Source organism: Antechinus flavipes, chromosome 2, assembly GCF_016432865.1.
Source record: "Antechinus flavipes isolate AdamAnt ecotype Samford, QLD, Australia chromosome 2, AdamAnt_v2, whole genome shotgun sequence".
Lineage (NCBI taxonomy): Eukaryota > Metazoa > Chordata > Mammalia > Dasyuromorphia > Dasyuridae > Antechinus > Antechinus flavipes.
In genome coordinates, this window is record NC_067399.1 from 573,667,663 (window position 1) to 573,690,694 (window position 23,032).

General features: G+C 36.0%; 1 protein-coding gene across 1 annotated transcript in view; it reads left to right on the forward strand.

Annotated features, from left to right (window-relative positions):
• IL16 (interleukin 16) overlaps nucleotides 1-23,032 on the forward strand; it is a 169,070-nt gene that overhangs the window by 42,238 nt on the left and 103,800 nt on the right. The window contains exon 2 of the mRNA XM_051981168.1: nucleotides 10,633-11,045. Within this exon, the coding sequence (XP_051837128.1) occupies nucleotides 10,633-11,045 (413 nt within the window). The remainder of the gene's footprint in view (nucleotides 1-10,632; nucleotides 11,046-23,032) is intronic.

Here is a 23,032-nt window from a genome sequence, read left to right on the forward strand (position 1 = left end):
ACTGCAGCTGATCACACCAATCAATACAAGCTTAGAATGCTCTGCTGCAGGTCAGATGTAAATAATATCTGTGAACATTTGGGGTGAATGGCACATAGAACAGTATCTATGTTCAGTCAAGAAACATTAGTTGATTGATTCACTAATTAATAGAAAATAATGGAAACTAATATAAATAATATAATAACTAATATATGTAATATTATATAACATATAATGAAATAATAAAAAATAAAATGGATCCCTTTTCTTTTCCAAGGTGAACCTTTCTTTTCTATAAAACTTTGGCAGCTAACAGAAGAGAACTAAGTTGATAATTTGATATAATAATCACTTAAAAGAAATTTTTTTCTTAGGATAAGGGAAACCTAAGCATGTATAAAAGAAGAGAAGGGATATTAAAAAGGAGAGAGTGAAGAAACCCAAAGAAAATAAGGGATAAATGAAAAGAGAAAGACTAGGAAGAGATACGATAAGGTGAGAAGAGGTTAAGACTTGGGAAGCTTTCTCTAAGACAGGAGAAAAAGATGAGAAAATTATTAAGATGGATTCAAGCATATTGTGTAGCAGGGAAGAGAAGGAAGATCATGCAAACAACATTGTTGTTATTATTGTTGTTGCTGTTGGTAGTGGTAGTGGTATTTTTAGGAAAGTAATAGTTGACATTTATACAGGATGTCCTGAAGGACTTCTGTAGTTTTAAGCTTTAATAGTGTCCAAAGTAGAAATGTGACCAACTTAAAAGAAACATCATTTGAAAATTAACTATGTACATTTTTTACATCTATTTTTTTGTGAATTTTGAAGAGTAACAGTTTATTTTTAATTTTAATTTTAACAACATGAAGCATTTTGTCATCATGCATTGTTTATGCCACAGTTTCTGGATGATACCTTCTCAGACTGGCAGATTGCTAGAGGAAATCCTCTTTCTTGACAGCCTCAGTCACCTGACCTATCTCCATTAGACTTTTTTTTTTTTTTAATGGGGTTATATCAAAATTGTAATGTGTGTGTGTGTGTCTGCATCAAGACCTCAGTCTTTAAGTGAATCTTATTGCTGGGTGTAGTTACAAAGGCAATTCTCTTAATTACTGAGTTATAGATGAGAAAAGTTTTTACAAATTTCAAAAATCAACCAGAGTGCTTTAGAGCCCAAGAGGGGGCTCATGTTAAATTTTAATAAAAAAGAATCAATATTTTAACATTTGAAATTGATCTTTCAAAAGTTGCTCTTTATAAGTTTGTAGCATTTGTATTTCAAAAGTTATTAAAACTTAAAACCACATTAAGACTTTTGGGCCACCTTGTATAATTCACTCCTGAAATCAGGAGTATTCATTTCCTGGACAAATGACTTTGGACAAATCACTTACTCCTGTTTGCCTCAGTTTCCTTAATTGTAAAATGATCTGAAGGAGATGGCAATCCAATCCAGGATCTCTGCCAAGAAAACCTCAAAAGAGATCATGAAGAGTTGAATATGACTGAAATATCTGAACAACAAAAACTGAAATATCTGAACAACAAAAACAAATATTGGTATTTCATATATTATTAAAGCGTGGAACTTGCAATAAGACTTGAATAATCTTCAAAGTAGAAGGTCTTTAGAAAATAGTAGGAATGGGTAATTGGGATTGGGGTTTTCAAGAGATAGCACCAGAGAATCAACAAACTATGGATAAAAGGAATGCTAAGCTACAAGATATCAGCAGAATCCCCCATAACTGGTCATTTAATTAGTGGATCTATAAATTAGTCACTCAATCAACATTTTATTAAATGTCTACCTTGTACCAAGATAAGCAACAGAGATAAAAAAAAGGAGGCAAAAATAGATGGTTACTTCCTGTAGGATGTGGGATTTTAATTTAAAGATTAATCTTAAATTAGATTTAAAGAATTTAATTTTAAAGATTAAATTTAAATCTTAAAATTTAAAGAAAAATCAGCAGTTAAAGACAAGGAGGGAAAGGTTCCAGACATGAAGAACAAACAGAGAGAAGTATCTTGATCCTGGAACAGCCAGGAAGCCAGTGTTATTGGTTCAAAGAGAATATATTGGGAAATAAGGTGCAAAGAAGAGTGGAAATTTTATAAAGGATTTTTGAATTCCAAACAAAACATTTTGTATTTGTTCCTGAAGATAACAGGAAACCATTGGTGAGTTTACTGAGTAAGGACAGGGATGGAATGCAATATGATTAGACTTGCATTTTGGGGAAATTATTTTGATGGCTGGATGGAGGATGGATTGAAGTAAAGAGAGACTTGAGGCAGGCAGATCCATCAACAAGCTATTGCAATAATCCAGACATGAGATGATGAGGACCTTTACTAGGATAGTAGCAGTATCAGAAGAAAGAAGGAAACATCTTTGAGAGATGCCACAAAAATAAATTGACAGGCATTGGCATTAGCTTGGATATTAATGTATGAGAGACATAGTGAAGAATCCAGAATGATCACTAGATTTTAAGCTTAAGATTAATGGGAGAATACAGTAATGTGGAAGATAGGAGGTGGTTGGGGAGAAAACATTAAGGAAAAAGATAATGAGCTCTGTTTTGGACATGATGAATTTAAGATGTCTACAGGACATCCATTTTGATATATCTGAAAGGCAATCAGAGATGAAAGAAAAAAGGTCATTGGCTGAGACAGGTGGGAATCTCTTTCCTCCTTCAACCTATGAGAATTATGAAAGTAAAAGGGCACAACCTCTTTATACTCTTTTAATAAATACCTACTAAACATTTTGTTGGGTAAAAAATGACCAAAGATCACTGATTCATGCAATCTTAGAGATGGATGGAATCTCAGGAGTGTAATTCTTATTATATAATTCCTAATAAGTGATAATCTAGTCTCTTTAAATAGATTTGCTGATGGGGACCTCACTATCTTATCTTTCCTTCCCTCTCCTCTCTTCTTATCTCCTTTTTTGCTTCTTATCTATATTCTCATTTCTTCTTTTCTTTTCTCCTCCTTATAGAGATAATTTTAAGATGAAGCAAGGTCAGTTCAATAAATTTCAGTTGTTAATATATGATATCATCAACTGTCATAAAGTTTGGGGGATCTCATGTAGTCAGAAGCATATTTTAGAAATGGCAAAAGATCACTAAATTTGTGTGTGGGTGTATGGAATTTCCATTTTTGAAGAGCTTTTATTAAGTGCATGCATGTGCGTATGTGTATGTGTGTGTGTCTATTTTCTCTCTTTATATACACATACATATATATATATATCAATACATTAATTTTTGCTAATAGTGTGGAGTTTTACATGTTTAAAGCATTTTTCAAGAGACTGGTTTTACTCAATATTCACTAAAGATGGGGATTAGAATAGGTCCCCCATAGTAAGAGTATCTCATCTTATTAATCAGAGTAACTATAAATTGAAATAAATAACTAGGTGCACTGTGATTAGAAAGGTCCAAGGTGCTATGTGCTCTCATCTGGACTGGAATACAGAATACAGAAACCATCCTGGCAACATTAGAAGCCAATGGACCATGAATCTTCCCTGGCAACTAAACTGGCTCTTAGCCACTTGGTAGCAGCTGTGTGGCCTGAAATAGCATTATCACTTGGCTGGAGAAGATCAGTAAGATCCAGCCCAACCTTAGCTATTCTTGTGCTACATATACTCTTGTCTAGTGCAGAATTAAACTTGCCTTTGGGTCAAGAAGGCAGAATGACACTGGATTCTGTAAAGAGTAAAAAACATAGACATAAAAATGAAAGAGACTTATTACAAAATATCCTAAGAGAAAAGAGAATCTGAATTCAAAGTTCAAACATAGATCACTCACTGTATAGCTTTTTTTAATCTGCCAAGAGATTAACCCTACCAGATATGCTTGTGTAGTGACATTTTTTGTTGGGGGTCAGTCCTTCTGAGATCTCCTAGACTTATAGTATTTAGGCTTTCCCATTTCTGCTAGTCTGGAAAGGATTAAAAATCTTTCCTCCCTTAATCCACATGAGGCAGGATAAGATCTGAAGTGCTCCAATGCCTCACCAAGGTGTGGACTCTTGTGTTCTTAATGGCTAGACCAATGAAGTGTAAACCCCAAAAGGTCCTAACTATCAAGTTGCAAAAGCTTTGAATGTGCATCTGAGTAGATTTTAAATCTGTTGTTTAAGGATCAGTTTGGCTAAATTCAGAGAAACTCATCTCTATGAGATTGGAAATGAGATGAGAAATTCATTTTGATCATAAAAACTCAAGAAATCATCTATCAACAATACAAGGAGGCATTACAATCTGCTGATATGAGTGGAATTAGAAATCTTCAAAGGTAGGCTTTAATATTTAAATTCAATTCAAACTCACCAAGCATATCATGTTCTAGGAACTGTTAGGTACTGAATAATTACAGTAAGCATTATATGTAATGCTTTACAAACATTATCTCATTTGTACCTCACAATGACCTTCTGAGGTAGAAGCATTTTATAACTGAAGAAACTGAGGTAGGCAGAGATTAAGATCCAAACAGCTAGTAAATTTTTGAGATTGGATTTGAACTTTATTTTTCCTGACTCCAGGCCCAAAGCCCTATCCACTGAGCTATTCTCACTGAAAAGATGAAGTAAAAAATGAAAACATTTATTGTATTCAAGGACTTTATATTTTACTATTCAAGTAATGGAACTAACAAGCAAGCATGAAAAGTCAAGTTTAGGTTGTTAGTTCACTAAGATTCTCAAAATTATACCCAACAAGTACTTACTAGGTGCAGAGTACTTCCTCAGATACTGTGCTATAAAACAAAATAAAATAATGCCTGTCCTTAAGGAGCTCATCTCTCTTGGTAAATGACATACATATAGGTGGGAAACTGGATACTTTCTGTACCAAGAGAAATGAACTTGAGGAGAAAGGTACACTAATAACTGAGAGAGGGGAATTAGGGAAAACTTTGTACAGGAAGCAGCATTGTGGTCCATCCTGGAAGAGATATTAGGAATCTAAAAGGATTGAGGAAAGATTGTATGCTTATAAGGTTTATTTATTTTTTAAACTCAAGTTTAGAATTTTATGTTTGTTCCTAGTAAAATTATTATTGAAATTTGGTTTAGATGATTCAATAAGTTCTGGATCTATCTATCTATCCTATGATCTATTTCATATCCCTATATTTTGTCAGCAAAGGTTACATGAAAGACCTTGTCAAGTGATTATGTACTTGTTGTCACCTCCTTTAGAATATTAGTTCCTAGAGGGCAGGTCCTGTTTTTTTTTTTTTTCTTTTCTTTCTTTCTTTCTTTTTATCCTCTCAGCACAGTATCTGACATATAGTAGATGCTTGTTGATTGATTTACTGAATGAATGACTAAAAAAGCATTTGTTAAACACTTAACATTCCAAGCACTGTATGAGGGATTAAAGATATAAATAGAAAAGCAAGACAGATCTTGTTGTTGGGCACCTCAAATTCTAATTGGACAGACAAAACATATAGATTTCAGCTTTCAGTATTTTGGAAAGGCCCAGTGTTCTTTAAGAGTGTAGCATAGCAGCGAAGCAGATTGCAACATAGCTTCCTTATATGATTTCCATTGATAAAATCATTCATTTCTGTGCTGGGAACAGGGTTGGTAGTTTGTAAGGTGCTACTGCTACTGGGATTTTTGACTCAGACTTCTGGGCTGTTTCTACTTTGGTCTGAGAGGAGGACATGGTGAAGTTGTTGGTACTGGTGTTTTTACCTGTCTGACCCTGTCTCTCTTTCAGGATGCCCTTTTGATCCTTCTAGTCTGGCTTGTGTATACAACTGGTAACAGATGAAATCTGAGAATATGATACTTGATCTACCAGCTTGACCATTCCCCCGTCAAAAAGGAAATAAGTAGTCTGCCATCACCTATTCTGAATGAAACCATGTGGACTATTAGTGAACTCCACTTCCACTTCCAAATGCTTATAAATTGCCTAAGAAAATATTTTTAAGATTTTGCAGGAATGGAAATCGAACTCCTAGGCCTATGGTATATTACACTCTACTCTCTTGCCTTTTTTTTTTAACTGGGGCATATTCATCTCATCATTCTATACTTGCCTTGTTCTTCTTGATCATTCAAATGTCTGTCTAATAGTTCTTGGTGGTTATGTTTTGATCAGGCATTTCTTCTGGCTATCCTAAGCTGCTTTTGTCTGTCCCTCTTGCCCTTTGCGTTTCCCATCTCCATTCCGGTGATACTTTGTTCCAGTACCAGCTCCTTCATCAGCTGAATTAGCATTTTTTGTGTCATGTCTGGCTTTCTCTGAGCACACTGAAATCGACTGATCTTGTGTCATTTAATGCTATCTGTGCAGCTTTGCCAGCTGTTTTTACTTTCTTATAACATGCAAAAAAAATGTGCTCCTCCTATTCTTCTGTTCAGTTTCTGTATCCCTGAAAGCTTGATTTTGTGGCTTCTATCTCACCACTAGGATGCCACAATTGAATAAGAAATAAAGAAAACCTCATGGAACATGGGCTGGGAGTCAGCACTGAGTGGTGATCTCTTTTGGCCTTTATGGTGTCTTCAATGATTCATCTTGCCCCTCATCCTTTCTAGAGTTTTTTAGTTATCACATTCCCTTGTTTATTCCTCCTCCAAGTAAAGAGGGACCATAGCTTCAGGGACAATCTGTTACAACCCCAAAACGCTTAAGATCAAGCCTTGGATTACCTGTTGTAGCTCAAGCCATTCTCTAGAAAAGTCTCCTGGGATAGTATTCATTCTCAGGAAGTTTTCCCCAGTGGTTACTAACTACCATGCCAGTGGGGAGAAGATTTGCTGCAGACCTCATTTATCACTGGGATTAATTGAATCTCACAGGACTTTCTGGAAGTCTGAAAGGTATCCTGCAAGACCTCCATCCACTTCTTCAGCTTTTGTTTGATTTTAGATTTTGAACTCTTTGTTCAAATCATCTTCCTTGATATTTTCATGGAGGGAAAACCCAATTTTTCATGTGAAACCCAATATCTTGAACCCAATTACAAAGAAAAGAAAATATCTTACCTGACAAATGAATAGCAATGAGCAGGTGTGTCCCCAAAACATAATGTAAATGATACTTTTCTTCTTCTGTCCTGCCTTAGGGTGGCACCATGTTTATAGGAACACAGCAAAATCATGCACGCTAGATATCTATTGTGTATGTGCCTGCACTATACCCATCTGTGTTTATGTTTCCTTTATTAGAATGTAAGCTCCTTGAGGCTGTTTCCCCTTCCTTCTGTTTTTCTTTGTATTACCAAAGCTTAACACAGTGCTCCACAGCAAAAGCTTAATAACACTTGAAGATTAATTGATCTCATTTCATTTTACACATGAAGAATCCAAGATCTTGAGAATTTAAGTAATTTACCCACAATCCCTCTGGCAGTTAGAAGCTAGGTCGAGCCTGGAACAAAACTCAGGCCTTCTGATTTCTGACCTCTGGCCACACTGCACCACAGTGCCTCTCTGGAAAAATGAGGGATCTTTCATCTTTATAAGCTGCTTTTCTGAGGCTGGAGTTCTTTCTTGCAAAGCAAATAGATAAAACAACATATGGTCCTAAGCTTCAGAGGGAAGAACTTCCCTCCTCCTTCCCTTCCTTCTCCTCTTGTCCAGTCTTGTCTCCTAATTTCCTTCAACAGCCTGGCTAATAACTGCCAGTCATTTGGCTGCTGCTGTTGCTGCAGGACTCTTCAGGCTGCAAAGCAGCGTGGAGAAAAAAATCAGTTCAGGAATCTCTTAGAGAAGCTAGAGAGTCCTGTGATAAATGTTCCCAGAGCACTATTCTCTCTGGTTTTATCACTTATCACCCCCTCCTTTTAGCATTCACTTGGTTAGAGCTGCAGAATCTAGGGAACAAGAGAATAAATTTCTCCATTCTTGAAGCATCACCCTGTCTTCCCCTCCCACCTCCATTCTAGGGCTGGGTTCCACAGCTTTATTACTTTCTGCTCTTCCTATTACAGAAAAATGAAGTTCAGTGTTTTGTTTTTTCAGATGCCTCTTTGCAAGCTAGCTTCTATGTAAGTATGCCTTAGAAGAATGAAGCCTAGCTGGGCATCCAAAAACCTGACTTCCTGTCCAGGATTCACAAACTAGTCAGTAGTGGGATTTTTGTGTAAGCCATTTCATTTATCTGAACCTCATTTACCCCTTCTGTAAAATGGAGACAATAATATTTGCACTGCTTAGTAGAGAGGGAGGCTGGTGAAGTGAATAGACTATCGAGCTTAAAGTCAGAAAAACCTTAGTTCAAGTCCCATCTTTGACACATGCTGTACTATGTGACTTTGGGCAAATCTGTGCTCTTAAGCTACTTGAAGGTGTAGAAAAGGTGCTGACTTCACAATGGAACTTTCCCAAGAATTCCCTATGTTGATTAGATCACAGGTATTATCCCAATCTATATTAGAGGTTTGGGGTAAGGTTTGCATGAGAATCCACATATAGCACTTTGTAATTTCAGCACCTTGTATAGATGTAAGGTATTTTTAGGATACTGGCATCCTTATTTTGGATCAACAGATGAAGAAATTGAGATACTGAGAAGTTTGATTTTATTCAGGATTGACAGCAAAGCACAATCTGGATCTTTGGCTTTTATTTTAGTTATTTTGTAGCCCTACTGAATTAGATTCTTTGAAACCATTTAGAATAATGATCCTGCCTATTGCTGGGGATGGTTGGCTTCAAGAATGCCCAAGTGAAAAAGGTAACAAGGAAATTCTAAAAGTTATATAATTTCAGTGTTTGGAAGAACATTTTTTAAAATTGTTTTAATGACAATATCGGTAGACTTCTGTGTTTGTGTTTGTGGCTTGGGCATGCAGAAGCAATCCTTTTTTTTTTTTTTTTACCAATAAAAGTTTTACAGATGTATTTTTTGATACCCCCTCCTCCCCAGTTGAACAAACAGTCATCAAAAGTCAAGAAGGTGAAGACATCTGTTCTTGGGCTGGGAGAGATACAAAGTTTAGATAAGAAATTATCCTTGTTTTTTGGAGATAATAGGAAAGATAATCATATTTGTAACAATCATCCTTCTTCCAGCAAGAACATACAGATACTTGAGAAAGACAAATAGATACTTTCTTTAACTCATTGGACTTAACCAAGGGACTGAAGAACTTCAATGTTAGATATTTCACTACTGTCTATAGAGGTAGGAAGCAAACATTTATTAAGCACTTAACTATGTGCCTCATCCTTTGCTAAACACTTAAAACATGGGCTTATTCAATCTACACAATAATCCTAGGAAGTTATTATCTTCATTTTATAGCTGAAAAAACTGAGGCAGACAGATGTTAAGTGATTTATTCAGTTAGGTAGCTAATAAGTGCTTATATACTAGTTTCAGCCTACCTCTAGTTATAACTCCTCTGAGAAGTGTGGCATAGGGAAGGAAAAATTGGGTGTTGTCAGTGTGCACAAATGAAGAGAGGGGGTACATTTGGGGAGTGTTCTCTAATCAGTAAATAGTAGGCATAGGTATGTTCCCCCATTATCGAAAATTATGATAGTGGGCTGAGACTAGTCTTCCCTCTCTTTGGTTGCAAATATCCCATTTGGGGTCAAGTTATAAGTAAATCAAGTCCTTAGGGGTATAAATTCAGGAGATATGGATTTAAATCCTGGACTTTGCCACTTGATCTTCCTTGGCATCAGTTTCCCAAATTGTAAAGTGAGGTAGTTTGATTAGATGTCTTATTTATAAGCTTTTATCTCTAAAATTTTTGGTCTTCTGAATTATTAATTATATGACCTTGGGACAATATTTTCTGAGTCTGTTTTCTTATTAAAACAAATAAGCAAATAAAAGCAATGGACTAGATTTAGGACAATATTAGGATTGTAAGGGCTTTTGTCTGTCATTCAGACCACGTGTTCTTAACAACTTTTGTTTCATGGACTCCTCTGGCAATTTAGTGAAGCCTATGGATCCCTTATCACAATGTTTTAAAATTAGTAGACTAAAATATATGTGATAATATTGGAAATCAATTCTATTGAAATAAAGATATAAAATTATAATTTTTCTCATTCAAATTTATATATCCCTTGAAATCTCTATAAAAGGGCCTTAGGTATCTATGGACTTCAGGTTGGGCATGTGTGATTTAGTCCAATCACTTATTTTTATAGATAATGAAACTGACTCTCAGAGATGTAGAATGCCCTGCCTTATATAACACAAAACAGTATCAGATCCATGACCAGAATCCCACATTTTACAGAATTCTGCCACTGTGCCCCTGACAAGATCTGTTCCAGTTCTAGCATTTAATGATTCAAGACTATGATTTATGCCATCTTGTTCATTGGGGGCTTAATCATACTGTGTCTGGAAGCCAGAAGGTATGGTAACACCCAGAGACATTTGCTCAGATGTCCCAGCCAGCCCAAAATAGCAGCAAGGAAGGATGCAGGGGTTGGTTTGGGAGCTCGGAGTCCAGCACTAGAATGAAATGGAGCAGTTTTAAGTCATGAGGCACCATGTGGCTGCTGCTGTCCAGAAGAGGCTCTGTTTATTTGGTTTACTCAGGATTTTCCAATGATTCTGTTAGTTAGTTGCAACTAACCACTCCTTTTTTTTCTTTTTTTTCTTCCTTTTTCTTTCAGGACCTTATGAGGCTTCTGAAAAACCCAATCAAGCAGTCTCCTCATCTGTGCCAAATCAGTGGGAGCAGCAAAGGAAAAGGGGCAGCATCACTTCCTCGCTGAAGATGGAGCAGCAGAGTAGTGCTGGGAAGAGCAGGAAATCCAAAAAGTTTCGTTCCATTTCCCGGTCCTTGATTCTCTGCCATGCCAAGAGCAGTGATGATGGATCTAGTCCTGATGAGAAATGTACCGATCCTTTTGAGATAACTGCAGACTATGCCCACGAGGGAGCTTTCCATTGCTCTGGGCAACTGGCAGACACATCAGAAGCAGAGCCAGGCATTCCTGATCTAACTCTGGGCTCCAAGGCTGCGCAGCTCCACACATCAGTGAATGACCGTGGCAAGATCCCCAGGCGAAAATGCTTTATTAAGGTATGTCCAGTGCCTGTCAACCCCAACAAAACAGCAGTGAGATTTCTGAGTTTTAAAATCTTTGGGCTAGTTTCTTAAGGAAAAAAAAAAAAGAATCAGGGATCCAGATGTTCCATCTGAAGGAAAAATATATCTATTTTATGGACGAATATAAAAGAGACTAATATTTTAGGTGGTTTAGAGACCACAGTTTTAACTTCTAATTTCTTAAAACAAAACAAACTCAGGGCTCCAGATGTTTTATCTAAAAAAAACAAATATCTTTTATATGGATGAAAAAATTAGGGATTAATATTTATCAGGTTGAATAAAGACTCTAGAGCCTTAACTTCTGGGTTAGTTTCTTTTTAAAAAAAAATCAGAGCTGCAAATGTTCTATTTAAAAAATGTTTTTAATATATAAACAGAATAGGGATTTAATATTTCTTAGATGGAATAAAAACCAGAGACTTATTCTGCTTAAGCCCAGAGAGAGAACCCTGATCAATGGATAGAAGCTATAAGTCTGCAGAGTTAGGCTTAATATAGGAGAGGAACTTAAGGACAATTATCCTATGATAAAATGAACTATTTATGAGGGAGTGACTTTCCATTCACTCCAATTATAAGCAAAGACAGGATGATCAATTATAGGGGACTTTGTGCTTTGTCCATCAGACAACATCAGACAGCAGAACCCCAGGTTGAAGGGTCTTCAGAAATCACCTAGTGCAACATATATTTGAACAGGAAGCTTCTCATTCATGTCCCTAAAAAGTGGTCAGCCAGCCTGTACTTGCATACCTCCAGTGGAGTGTTTGAGTATAGTCAGTGTAGTGGGCTCTCACTACCTCCATATTCTATTTTGGGGCAGCTCTAATTATTAGGAAGTTTTTCCTCTCATCATGCCCAACTCTCTGTAAATTTCATCCATCACTCCCAAGTCTTCTCTCTGGAGCCAAGTAATACAAATCTAATTCCTCTTCCAAGTCTAGGAATTTATAATTGACTACTGCAATGAACAGTATTGTTATTCAATCAAGGTCTTTATTAAGTGCTATTGGCTTCCTGATGGCTTCAAGGAAACACTATGTCTTGATAATCCTGACAATTAAAGAAAGTTATAATCAAACCTAGATCCTTACTGAATAGAAATTTTTTTTTTAATGTGTATGGCTCCAAGACTAAGAAAAGTACCTGGCACACAGGAGGTACTTAATAGATTTTTGTAGAATTGAATGCAATTGAATTTATCAAGGTGCTTAATATATTCTTGTGGAATTGAATTTAATTGTATTCATTATTATCATTGTAGAACTGCTGGTGAGATGGAAAATACATTTTAATTTATAGATAGGTATTTTCAAATTTAAATAAGGCAGGTTGTTCACATAAGTCAGAAATATTATTAAAATTATGGGGGTTATGAAGGAAAAAAGTTGATACTTTGCATTATTTTTCCTTTCAAATGAGATAACGTATGTTAAGGTATCTCATAAAGTACTATAAAAACTTGAGCTGTTGTTGGTATGGCAGTGGCTCCCTGGGGCATGGACTTTGTTTTTGCTTTTTTAATATATATATATCTTCATCCCTTAGCTCAGTATCTGGCACATAGGACACTTAAGAAATATTTATTTGGGGCAGAAAGGTGGCATAGTAGATAGAAAGCCGATCCTGGAGTCAGGAGGACCTGAATTCAAATGCAATCTCAGCCACTTACTAGTTGTGTGGCTTGGGCAAGTCACTTAAACCTGATTGCCTCAAAAAAGAAAAAAGAAAAAAAAAGAAAGAAGAAAGAAAGAAATGCTTATTCACTGTTGATTCAGTGGCAATGTTACTGAAGATAGCTAACTTTCCTCCTTGCCATTTCTCTTGAAAGTTTGATTGTTTTTAATCTTGAAAGTTCCACTTTTTTTTTGCTTTTGTTTCTATCTGAGAACAGAAAATAATAGTGGCCTAATGATGAGAAAGCAGTCTTGAAGTCTGGAAGATTGAGTTTAAGTCAACTTCTGCCTCTGGCATACACTGGCTACATTGAAAGGTTATTTAATCTCTCAGTGCACTGGACCAGGGCTTAAACTTTTTCCGTTTACAACCTCTTTTTATCCCCCAAATTTTAATGACTTCAGGGTATATGGGTATATAAAATCCATATACATATCATATACTAATAACACATCATAATTTTGTGACCCTCACATTCAGTTATGGAATCCCCATATGGGGTCAAGAGTAATAAGCTGAGTGTCTAGGCAACTCTCTGAGATTAGAAGTTGCCAAGATGTACTTTAATAGGGGAGTTTTTTCACCTTGGATTTCCTTATACTAAGGAAATTAGTCTTTTCCCTTCCTTCTGCCTAATTTTATTTATTAAAGAAAGGTTTCATCATGCTATATGATCATAGATAATTCATGTAATGTAGTGGTAGCTCAGTTTCCAAATCTGTAAAATGAGGGGGGGGTTAATTATAGCATTTCATAAGTCACTTCCAGATCTAAATTTCTATAAAATTTTACAAGATTGGAGTTTGAAGAAATTGTCTGCTTCACTTATCTTCTTGCACTCACAGATACCTGGATCTCCCCTGAAAGTACTCCATCCTTTGATGCCCTCTCTAGTACTGAATGTACCTTCTCTCATGGATCTTTGTCCCATTGGGGTAGAAGGAGCCATAGAAATGTTTCTTGTAGGCCATTGACCCTCCCAGGTTCTCCCCATATCACATACCACTTCTTGGCTTTCCTTCTTTGACTTTCAACCCATCCAGATCTTAGTTCCCATTCCTTACCAGTATCCTGGGTTTGGCTCATTGTATTTCTTTCTACCTTACCTATAGCTGGGAAATTTCATTTACATGCAGATATTTCCTCAAAGACTCTTGCTGCCCAGTTTTTTAATCTCACCAGTTTCTAGAATCTGTGCTATCATTCCCTGTCAACCATAGTCAGGGATAGATATTCCTTGGTATCCTTCTTACTCACAAGAGATCCACTTCCATAATCCACAATAGTGAAACCTCAACATCTCAACATGATGTCTTGCCCTGCCAGCTTTTTCTGTGTCTTACTCTTCCTTAATACAATCTCTACCATCAGAGATTTTATTCCTTCCTGAGTTGATCCAGGCCATCATCTCTGATATGATCTATTTTCCTTTTTTAAACTCTTGGCTCTTTAGTTCAAGTTCAAACTGTCATTAGTACTTAAATTCCTTGTCCCATTGGTATGCTGACTTATTTTTTTTCTAAACCTCTCTTCTCTTTACCTACTATCTTACTTAGATTGTTCCTTCTCATCATCTACTTTCTTCTTTCTGATTCTAATGCTCCTGGAGGAAGGTACACAACCAAATGGCTGGATCCACTGGAGCCAACTCAAGCTTAGTTTTGATATAAAAATAAATTTGAATTGGTCACTGCATTGATTCCTCATAATTGCTATTTCAAAACTTCTCTTCTGATTCTCTCCCCTCACTTAGCAGAGGCCTTTTCACTTACACTTTAGTGAAAAGATTAAAGCTATCTATGATTTCCTACTTCCAATAATCTTCAAAACATGCCCATCTTCTACACCATTGCTCCAGATTCAGAGGGTGATGCAACCCTTATCAAAAGCAAACACTTATGTCCTTGATCTCATTCTGTCTCATCTTCTCACACAGCATTTCCCTTTGATTATTTCCTCTCTCTCCTAACTTTTTAACCTCTATGGATCTTTCTCTATTTCTTATAAGGATATAGAAGTAAAGATTTGATCCTGTTATCCTCATATTATCATATGAGGATATTATATTCTTCCTTTTCATGAATAAATTCTGGAACTGAAGTGAGATGGGAGAACTTTTTCTACTCCTTGCTTCCATTTTTTGGCTTCCATTTATTTTTCAACCTCTTACAATTTGACTTTCATTTCTACTAATAGAATAAATCTGTTCCCTCAAAGTCAGCAGTGATCTCTTTTACTGATTGTCTTGTAGACATTTTAAACTCAACATGTCCCAAATTGGACTTTCTATCCCTTTCCACCCCTCCCTGCCCCAAGAAAATCTTTATTTTTCTAACTTCCCTATTATTGGTAAAAGTATAATTCATTGTCTTTTGAGTGACTAAGGTTTTAAAGTGTCTTCTTTGACTATTCACTCTCCCTGACCCCTTCTCCCCATTTCCAATTTTTTGTCAAGGCCTATCTCTTTTATCTTTGTAACTTCTCTCATATATACACACTTTCCTTCTCCTCATCTTATTCAATAAACTCTAGTGGCTCTCGACATCTCCAAGATCAAACAAAATTCTCTCTTGGGGTTTCAATGTCCTTTATAATTTGCTTTCCAACATCCTCTGCTTCCTCCCATTTCCATTATCCCAACTTTTTCCTTACTTCCAACTACATAACTAGTGACTTTGGACTGATTACTGCTCTTCACCTAAGGCTCTCCCTTTATTATCATTAAGCATGTTCATTGACTTTCTCCTAAGTATATAGTGCTCTCTGTTTTCATCCCTGCTTCCTACTTTCCTTGGCTTTGATTCCTAAAGGAAGAAGCTAATCTTCTACAGAAAGTCTTTAAGGATCCCTCTTAATTCTAGTGTCTCTACTCTGTTGATTATCTCCAGTTTATATTCTCTACTTTATCATGTTTGTAACATAATTATTTGCATGTTGTCTCCCCTCATTGGATTGTGAGATCCTTTGGAGTTGGGACTTAAAAAAAAACCAAAAAAACAAAAACAAAAACAAAAAACCTTTCTTTGTATTCCTAATGCTTAGCATATTGGCTGGCACATTGTAGATACTGAATAAATGCTTATTGACTGAGTCATTGACTTTATTGCTAACTCCAATGACCTTTTTTTCAGTCTTTATCCTTCTTAACTTTTCTGCAGCATCTCACACTATAGACCACTCCCTCCTTCTCTACACATTCTTTTCTCTCTGAGCATTAAAGAACAACATTGTTCTGTGGTTATCCTCTTCCCTTCCAAATCCAATTTTTTTTCCATCTCCTTTACATATTCATCATTTGTGTCTCATAATCTTTGAATGGAGATACAACATGGCTCTGGCCAAAGTCTGCTTCTTTTCACCCTCAGCCCTCAATATTAGGGCTTCCTAATCTTTTTGTGTGTATCATGGATCCAGGGATATATTGGAGTCATAGTGACTCTTGAGAGTTAATGATAAAATTTTCAGTGAGTGCATTTGATGCAGCTAGTGACAGTGCAGAGAGTTGAGGTATGAGAATACCCTTCTGGTTGGCACAGGTTCAATGTGAAAGAATTCATGAACCCCCAAAGTTTGACTGGCAAAAGGGAAGTTTTACTGGCATGAAAAGTCAGCTTTGCTAGGAAGACTGACTTCCTCAGTGGTAAGGTCCTGGTAGAGAAATAATTAAAGGTGTTCATTGAGAAAAGGTTCTCTTCACAGTGGGCAGGAGTCCTGACAGGCAGCTATGCCAAGGAGAAAGGTTCCTTGACAAGGTATAATCCTACTTTGGATATTATGCAAGTTATGAGTTTAAAATTGTGTTTTTTTATAGGAAATCTGAGACTGAGGTTTCAATTGAATGAGATTGCTTCAATGTTGTCATTCCTAGATTTCCAATTAAATGAGATCAACTAAATTCCAGCTATTAGGAGTGGTCCTGAACTAATTTTTAACTCAATAGAGGATGCAGCTAGTCCCAACAAGATAACAGAATAAAGCCACTTTATCTTGATTCCCTGAGGCGGGCCTCTCCCAGAGGAGAGTTTCTCAGAGTTCACCCCTATGGCTTCCACCCCTCTCCCCCCATAGTCAGGGAAGACATTTTCAGGGTTTCCCACATAACATTCAGACCTTGGAAATCACCAGACACTACATGTCAGGATTTGGTTTATTTTGTTGATTGACTAAGTTTAAAGTAATGGAGAAAATGTTAATAAGGTAGACTAAACTTAAAAGGATGTCATGTTTTTGGAAATTTGATTGTTAAACATTTACCAGCATAACTCTCCATGAAAATTATTGGCAATATGGCAAAGCCTATGGACCCTTCATAGAGCAATTTTTGCTGCTTATATTAATGATTGAAATAAATGCTACATATCAGTTTGAGATTCTAGTTGATTTATTAATTTAAAAAGGAACATCTCTTTGATTTACAGTTGCAACTGGATAATTTATATATTCTAACTAAATGCCAGCTCACAGTGTTTTCTGGGCGGCTAGGAAAATAAACTTGGATTAAACAAAAAAAATTTCCAAAACCAAATCTTTAAGAGAGAATGCAGGCTTTGAGATAAGAATTCAAATCTTGACCCTTAATAGCTAGCTGATTTGGATGAGTCACTTAACCTTCAAATGCTTTCAGAAGAAGAGGTGTCTCCTTCTCTCTCTCTCTCTCTCTCTCTCTCTCTCCTCGCTCTCGCTCTCGCTCTCTTTTTTTGGTCTTTTTTTCTTTTCTTTTGGATAATCTACAAAGTACAAACATAAAACCAGCAGCTCTCATTTATACTTAGAGAAAGAGGAACTTGGCAAAATGTAATCTACAACATGTAATTCTCCAAGTTTCCTATTTGTCAATTCATAGTTTCAGTTACTTTACACTGCAAATTTTCCCCAAGAATTTTCAGTTAGGGATAACAGCAATAATTAATTTGATTTTCATTTAAATGTGAATTAACCTTAGTTATCTAGTTGTATCAGTGAATTCTAAAAAGATTCCCTTAATTTTCAATTTTTTAAATGAGTCAATCAGAAAAACGTGTCTTTTAAGCCTTTAATTAACTGATTTCTCAAATGATTAACATTTTAAAATCTTTTTTTTTTTTTTTTTGGCTTTTAACTTTAAAGCTAATTGATTGAAGTTAATATCTGTGTTACAATCTATTCAGTCCCACTCCCTGAGGGTCATCATTCATTTAGCCATTCATTGAACAAATATTGAGGGTCATTTTTTTATTGATCCCAAACCATTCCTTCTTTTGTTCATCTGCTCATGAATTTGCATCAGTAATTCTGCTTTTTTGGGTTAAGATATCAGCACCTTCCCTTTACTAACAGTACTAAAGTAGAAAAGTTCATTTTAAGAAAGTCTTCCAATGTATCTTGTAAAGTTTCTGACTTCTGACTATAAGACTTTGCTTTATATAGAGGATGCTGATACAGTTCAACTTTGCATAGTCTTATAAATGCCAGAAAAATCAGTACTATTAGCATGTCAGCTATGCAGGAATAGAAAGCTGAAGCATAATTATGGATGCTATCTACTAGAATATCTGGAGGAAAACATGATCAAGAAAAGTTTGCAGAAAAGTAGATACCTTTTCCCAAATCTCATTTACTAAGAAAATATTGTTTTTTTGCTTTATGCTACAAAAATGGAAATATTAGATTCATCATTATCTCCCCAAAATGCTGTTTCTGTTGTTGCAAAGAACTGAAAAGAAAGGGGGGGGGGTTGCTGAATAATAGTGACTGAGCAAAGTATAGTGCAGAGTGTATATGTGTGTGTATGTGTATTTGTGTGTTTATATATAATACATGTGTATATATATATAATTTTATTTTATTTTACTGAGTTAATTGGGGTTATGTAACTTGCTTAGGGTCACAGACGTAGTAAATGTTCAGTGTCTGAGGCTGGATTTGAATTCAGATCCTCCTGACTTTAGGGCTGGTACTCCATCTACTTTGCTTTCTAGTTGCCCTTCAAAGTATAGTATATTAATGTAATGGATTATTCTTGATCATTATGAAAGACTGAAAGGCATGGTGTTAGAGAAATTGGAGATGACTTTCAAGAATTAATGTAGAGTGCAGTTATAAGAAAGCAATTTTTATGGTGACTATAATATTATAAATGAAAATGACTTTGAAACAATAGTTAATTCTGATTAATGTAATTTCCAATCATGACTTCAGAAAATTAATGAGTTATGCTTTCCTATTTTTTGGCAGAAAAGTATTGGAGGTACGTGATGAGCCATACATTTTCAGATCTAGCCAATTAATTAAAAGGAAGGCTTTTACTTTTTAGTAGGGGAGATTTGTAGTTGGGAGTAAGAAATAGTAATATTGATGCAAAAAAGAAAAAAAAGTTCAAACATACAAATAAACAAAAATATATATAGAAGAGAGGAGAGGGAAGTTTGGAAGGGACAATAGAAACTGGGCAATGTTGGCAGTATTATGTTAAATTTAATATATACTTGAAAATCATAAACTACACATAGTATAGTTTCATATATACTCCTTTCTATTCTTTGGATTTGGCAATATTCAAATTTGATGATATTTGTCAAATACAAAATAATATAAGAAATTTTTAAAAGGAACAAAAGGAATGAAGTAGGTAACTATTATCCACATGTTATGATTTGATATTATGACAAAAAAAGAGATTTTCCCCATGAATTTCAATGAATCAGGCAATACCCCCAGGAAGGTTACTCTTTAAAATTTTATTTCTAGGAGTCCTCTATTAACATTTCTGGACGAATAGGATGTTAAGTTGTTATGAGCTATTTTAATATCTTATGTATGAATTCCATGATAGAATATTTGTGGATCACATATCCTTCATCTAATGAATAAGAGAGCAGGGTCTTAAAGAAATGAAGACACAGGAAGAAGAACAAAGATCAAGCAAGGTTATAGAGATCAAGAACAGCACAGAAAGGGGAGGTGGCAGGATATCAAAGACAAATGTAAACAGTTTTTCATTGGCCTGGTATGATCCTACTTTAAAAGTACTTGGTAACAATCTCCTCTTTTATTTGGTCGTTGTGAATGAGACTCAATATTGCTATCATGGGATTATACAAAAGTTAAAATAAAATTTTTGAAATAATCTATAAAGGAAGTAGAGGAGCTGACAATGAAAAAAGCCAGCAACGAAAACAATGATGTCCTTTATTCAGATGTAGCCTGATTTTCCTGTGACTTGCATATGCCCAGAAATGTACTATGGGATTGAGAGATTGTGGCTGGTTATTTGATACTAGAAAAAGACAGTCATAAATATAGGGATTCTGCCCACTGGGCAGAATGAGCTCCGTCTGGTAGAGGGCAAGCTCACTGTGTGGGTGGGAATTACTTTTCAAACCCACCTGATTTTCAAGTCATAGTTTGGCAAGAAAGTTATTAAATGAAGAAATCCAACTTGTTTCTATTTATTGGGGGGGGGAAGAGAAGCCATAATATGGGATAGGGTACCATAAAGAGCCAGTTTTAATCACCTATTATAGACCACAACAGATTTAACAGAAACACAGACTTCTTTCCCCTTTTCAAAATGTCAGTCAAGTCACTCTCATATGCTTAATTAATTGACTCACTATTTTCTTACTGCCAGCACAAAGCACCAGTTTATTCCATTTCAAGCTCAGTGTATATGCATGATGAGGCTCAGGATGAGAGACATAGGATTCACTATCCTCCAGCGGTGCCATGGTTACACTCCTTTCAAAATAACATCTGGATTGAGAAATTTGGAGATTGCTCTGTCTCTTTCTCTGTCTCTCTGCCTCTGTTTCTGTCTCTGTTCTGTCTGTTTTTCCTTCTCCTTCTCTCTCCTTCCCTCTCTCTCCACTTCTTCTTTTTCTCTCTCCTTCCTTCCCTCCTTCCCTACCCCCTTCTTTTCCCATAAATGTATAACATAAAAATTAAAGGAAAAGGAATTATGGAATCAACCAAGATAAAACCATTCTAGTGTGGCATATATTTGGCAGGACCCAAAAGGATTAAATCATTAGTCCCATTACATGCTGGATTGGTAGATGTAAATGCACTTTGGATCCAAATTAAGCACTGACCTAGCAGTCAGCACCTCTAAAGATCAGAGAATCACTGAAGTTAATTTCCTAGTCAACAACAACAAAAAAAGAAAAACAAGTATACCTAGGATTATTGGGAGGGAAAAAAGATCAGTAGCTTTGTGCCACAGAACACATTAGAGGAGAGAGAACAGGATTGGTGGGAGGAAATCCAGGGAGTCTGAGAGAATAGGGAGACAGCCTTGTGAGGCTAAAGGTGGAGAGAAGAGGTCCCCAAGAAACATAAATTCAATCCCCAAAATGTTTCAAGCTGTATCAACACAGGGAATTTTATTCTTAGCTTTTCAACTCAGAATTGACTCTATGTTTATATCCTTCCCCTCCATTTAACTCCCCTCCCCCTTTTCTGAACCTGTGATTTCTTCTAATTAGAAACTTCTAACATGGAAACTCCCTCTCCCAATACAGATCCATAACTTCTAGTTATGTTAAGAAAGCTTCCTGAGACACTGAGACATTATATACTTAGCCTGGAGTCAGGGGTGAGAGTTGGAGGTAGGAGCATACAATTAGCAGGTACCAGATTGAACCCACACCAAAGTCTATCCACTGGGCATCCTGCTTTCTTTGGACCCTTAAAATGCTAAAATGCTCTTCAGGACTAGGGAGAATGTCCCAATCATTTGGCACTTGAAATGGAAAGCAAATTCTATAACCTTGATACGCTAAACAAGAGAAAGAGGCTAATAGAAGGCCATTGAATCAGAGAAGACAATTTCACATATTAATGGTACCCTGGGGTGGATAAAGCACTTACCTTATGGCCCTATGAGGCAGATAAGTTCATGTGTTACTAAATCCAATTTACAGATGAGAAAATAGAGGCTCAGAGATGTAAAATTACTTGCCCAAAGTCACATCATAGCTAATAAGTTGCAGAGCCGCGATTCAAACTTGTATCTTCCAACTTTAAATCCATTGTATATTCTATTACATCACACTATCTCAAATAAAAAAAATTTTTATCCATTAGATTTTATCCATTTTTTAAAATTTGTGATAACTGGTGTAGGTGTCAGGGACTCAGACATAATATTCTTGCTACACATTCATGACCAAAATGATGACAATGACTTTGTGTACCTAGGACTGAGTGTTTCTGAGGCAATTCTAAACCCAGTGTTTTATCCATTGAGCCACCTAGTTGCCTTCTAAGTTGCTTATGTAGCTACGTCCTTTTTTTTTTTTCAATTTCCTGTACTCAAAATTATTTTCTCTTTTTAATATAGCAAATAGATTAATTATAACTCTGTAAATATTTTTTAGCAGAAGATCTGACTCTAGGTCAAGTTTAGAAATAGTGGTTTTCCTTCCCCTCTCATTTTGTACCTTCTGACACTTCTGGCTACTCCTTTCTCTGTACCTCCACCCCTAACCCCACTTTTCTCTCTGTCCAGCATTCCTTACACTGACACCCTACCTAGACCTGTCCTCCTTTGGAATGTTCTGTGACATACAGCTACTCAATTATTTTCCTTCCTCCAAAAAACTACCATCCTTTTAGTGCAACGATCATAGCAAGGAGGTAGAGATAAAACGAATCCACCATAAGGTGATGAACTTTCCCTGCTAAACCTTCACAATCCTTCAGTCACTTAAAATCATGATTTATCAGATCTGGAAGAAACCTTTTTTGTTGTTATTTAGTCATGTGACTCTTCATGATGACTCCATGGACCCCAAGATGAATCTTCCTGACTTCCTGACTCCAAGCTCAGAACTCTATCTACTAGACCACCTAGCTGCCTGAAAGGAGCTTTAGATATTCTGTAATCCAACTTCTTCATTTTATAAAAGAGAAAACAGCAGTGCAAATCTCTTCCCCAAGGTCCCATAGCTATCCAGTGACAGTTAGTAGCAGAACCTGGATTTTCTGATTCACAGATTAATGTTCTTCCTGACACATCATGTTACCTCTCTTAAATATCTTTTGTATATAATTACACCCCTTTCATTTTTCCTAATATTCCTCCTTCTAATGGTTCCAGAGAACCATTCCTTATAATAATAGGAGAAAAAGAAACAAAAATCAAAGAGTTCAGCAAAAAGAACCAACATAACAGTTGAATCTTAAAATATATGCCCCCACTCTCACCTCAGCAGAAAGAAAGACAGGGGGATTCTCATCTTTCTCATCTATGATCAAATTTGGTCCTTATATTTATACACTGTTCAATTTTTTTGCTTTTG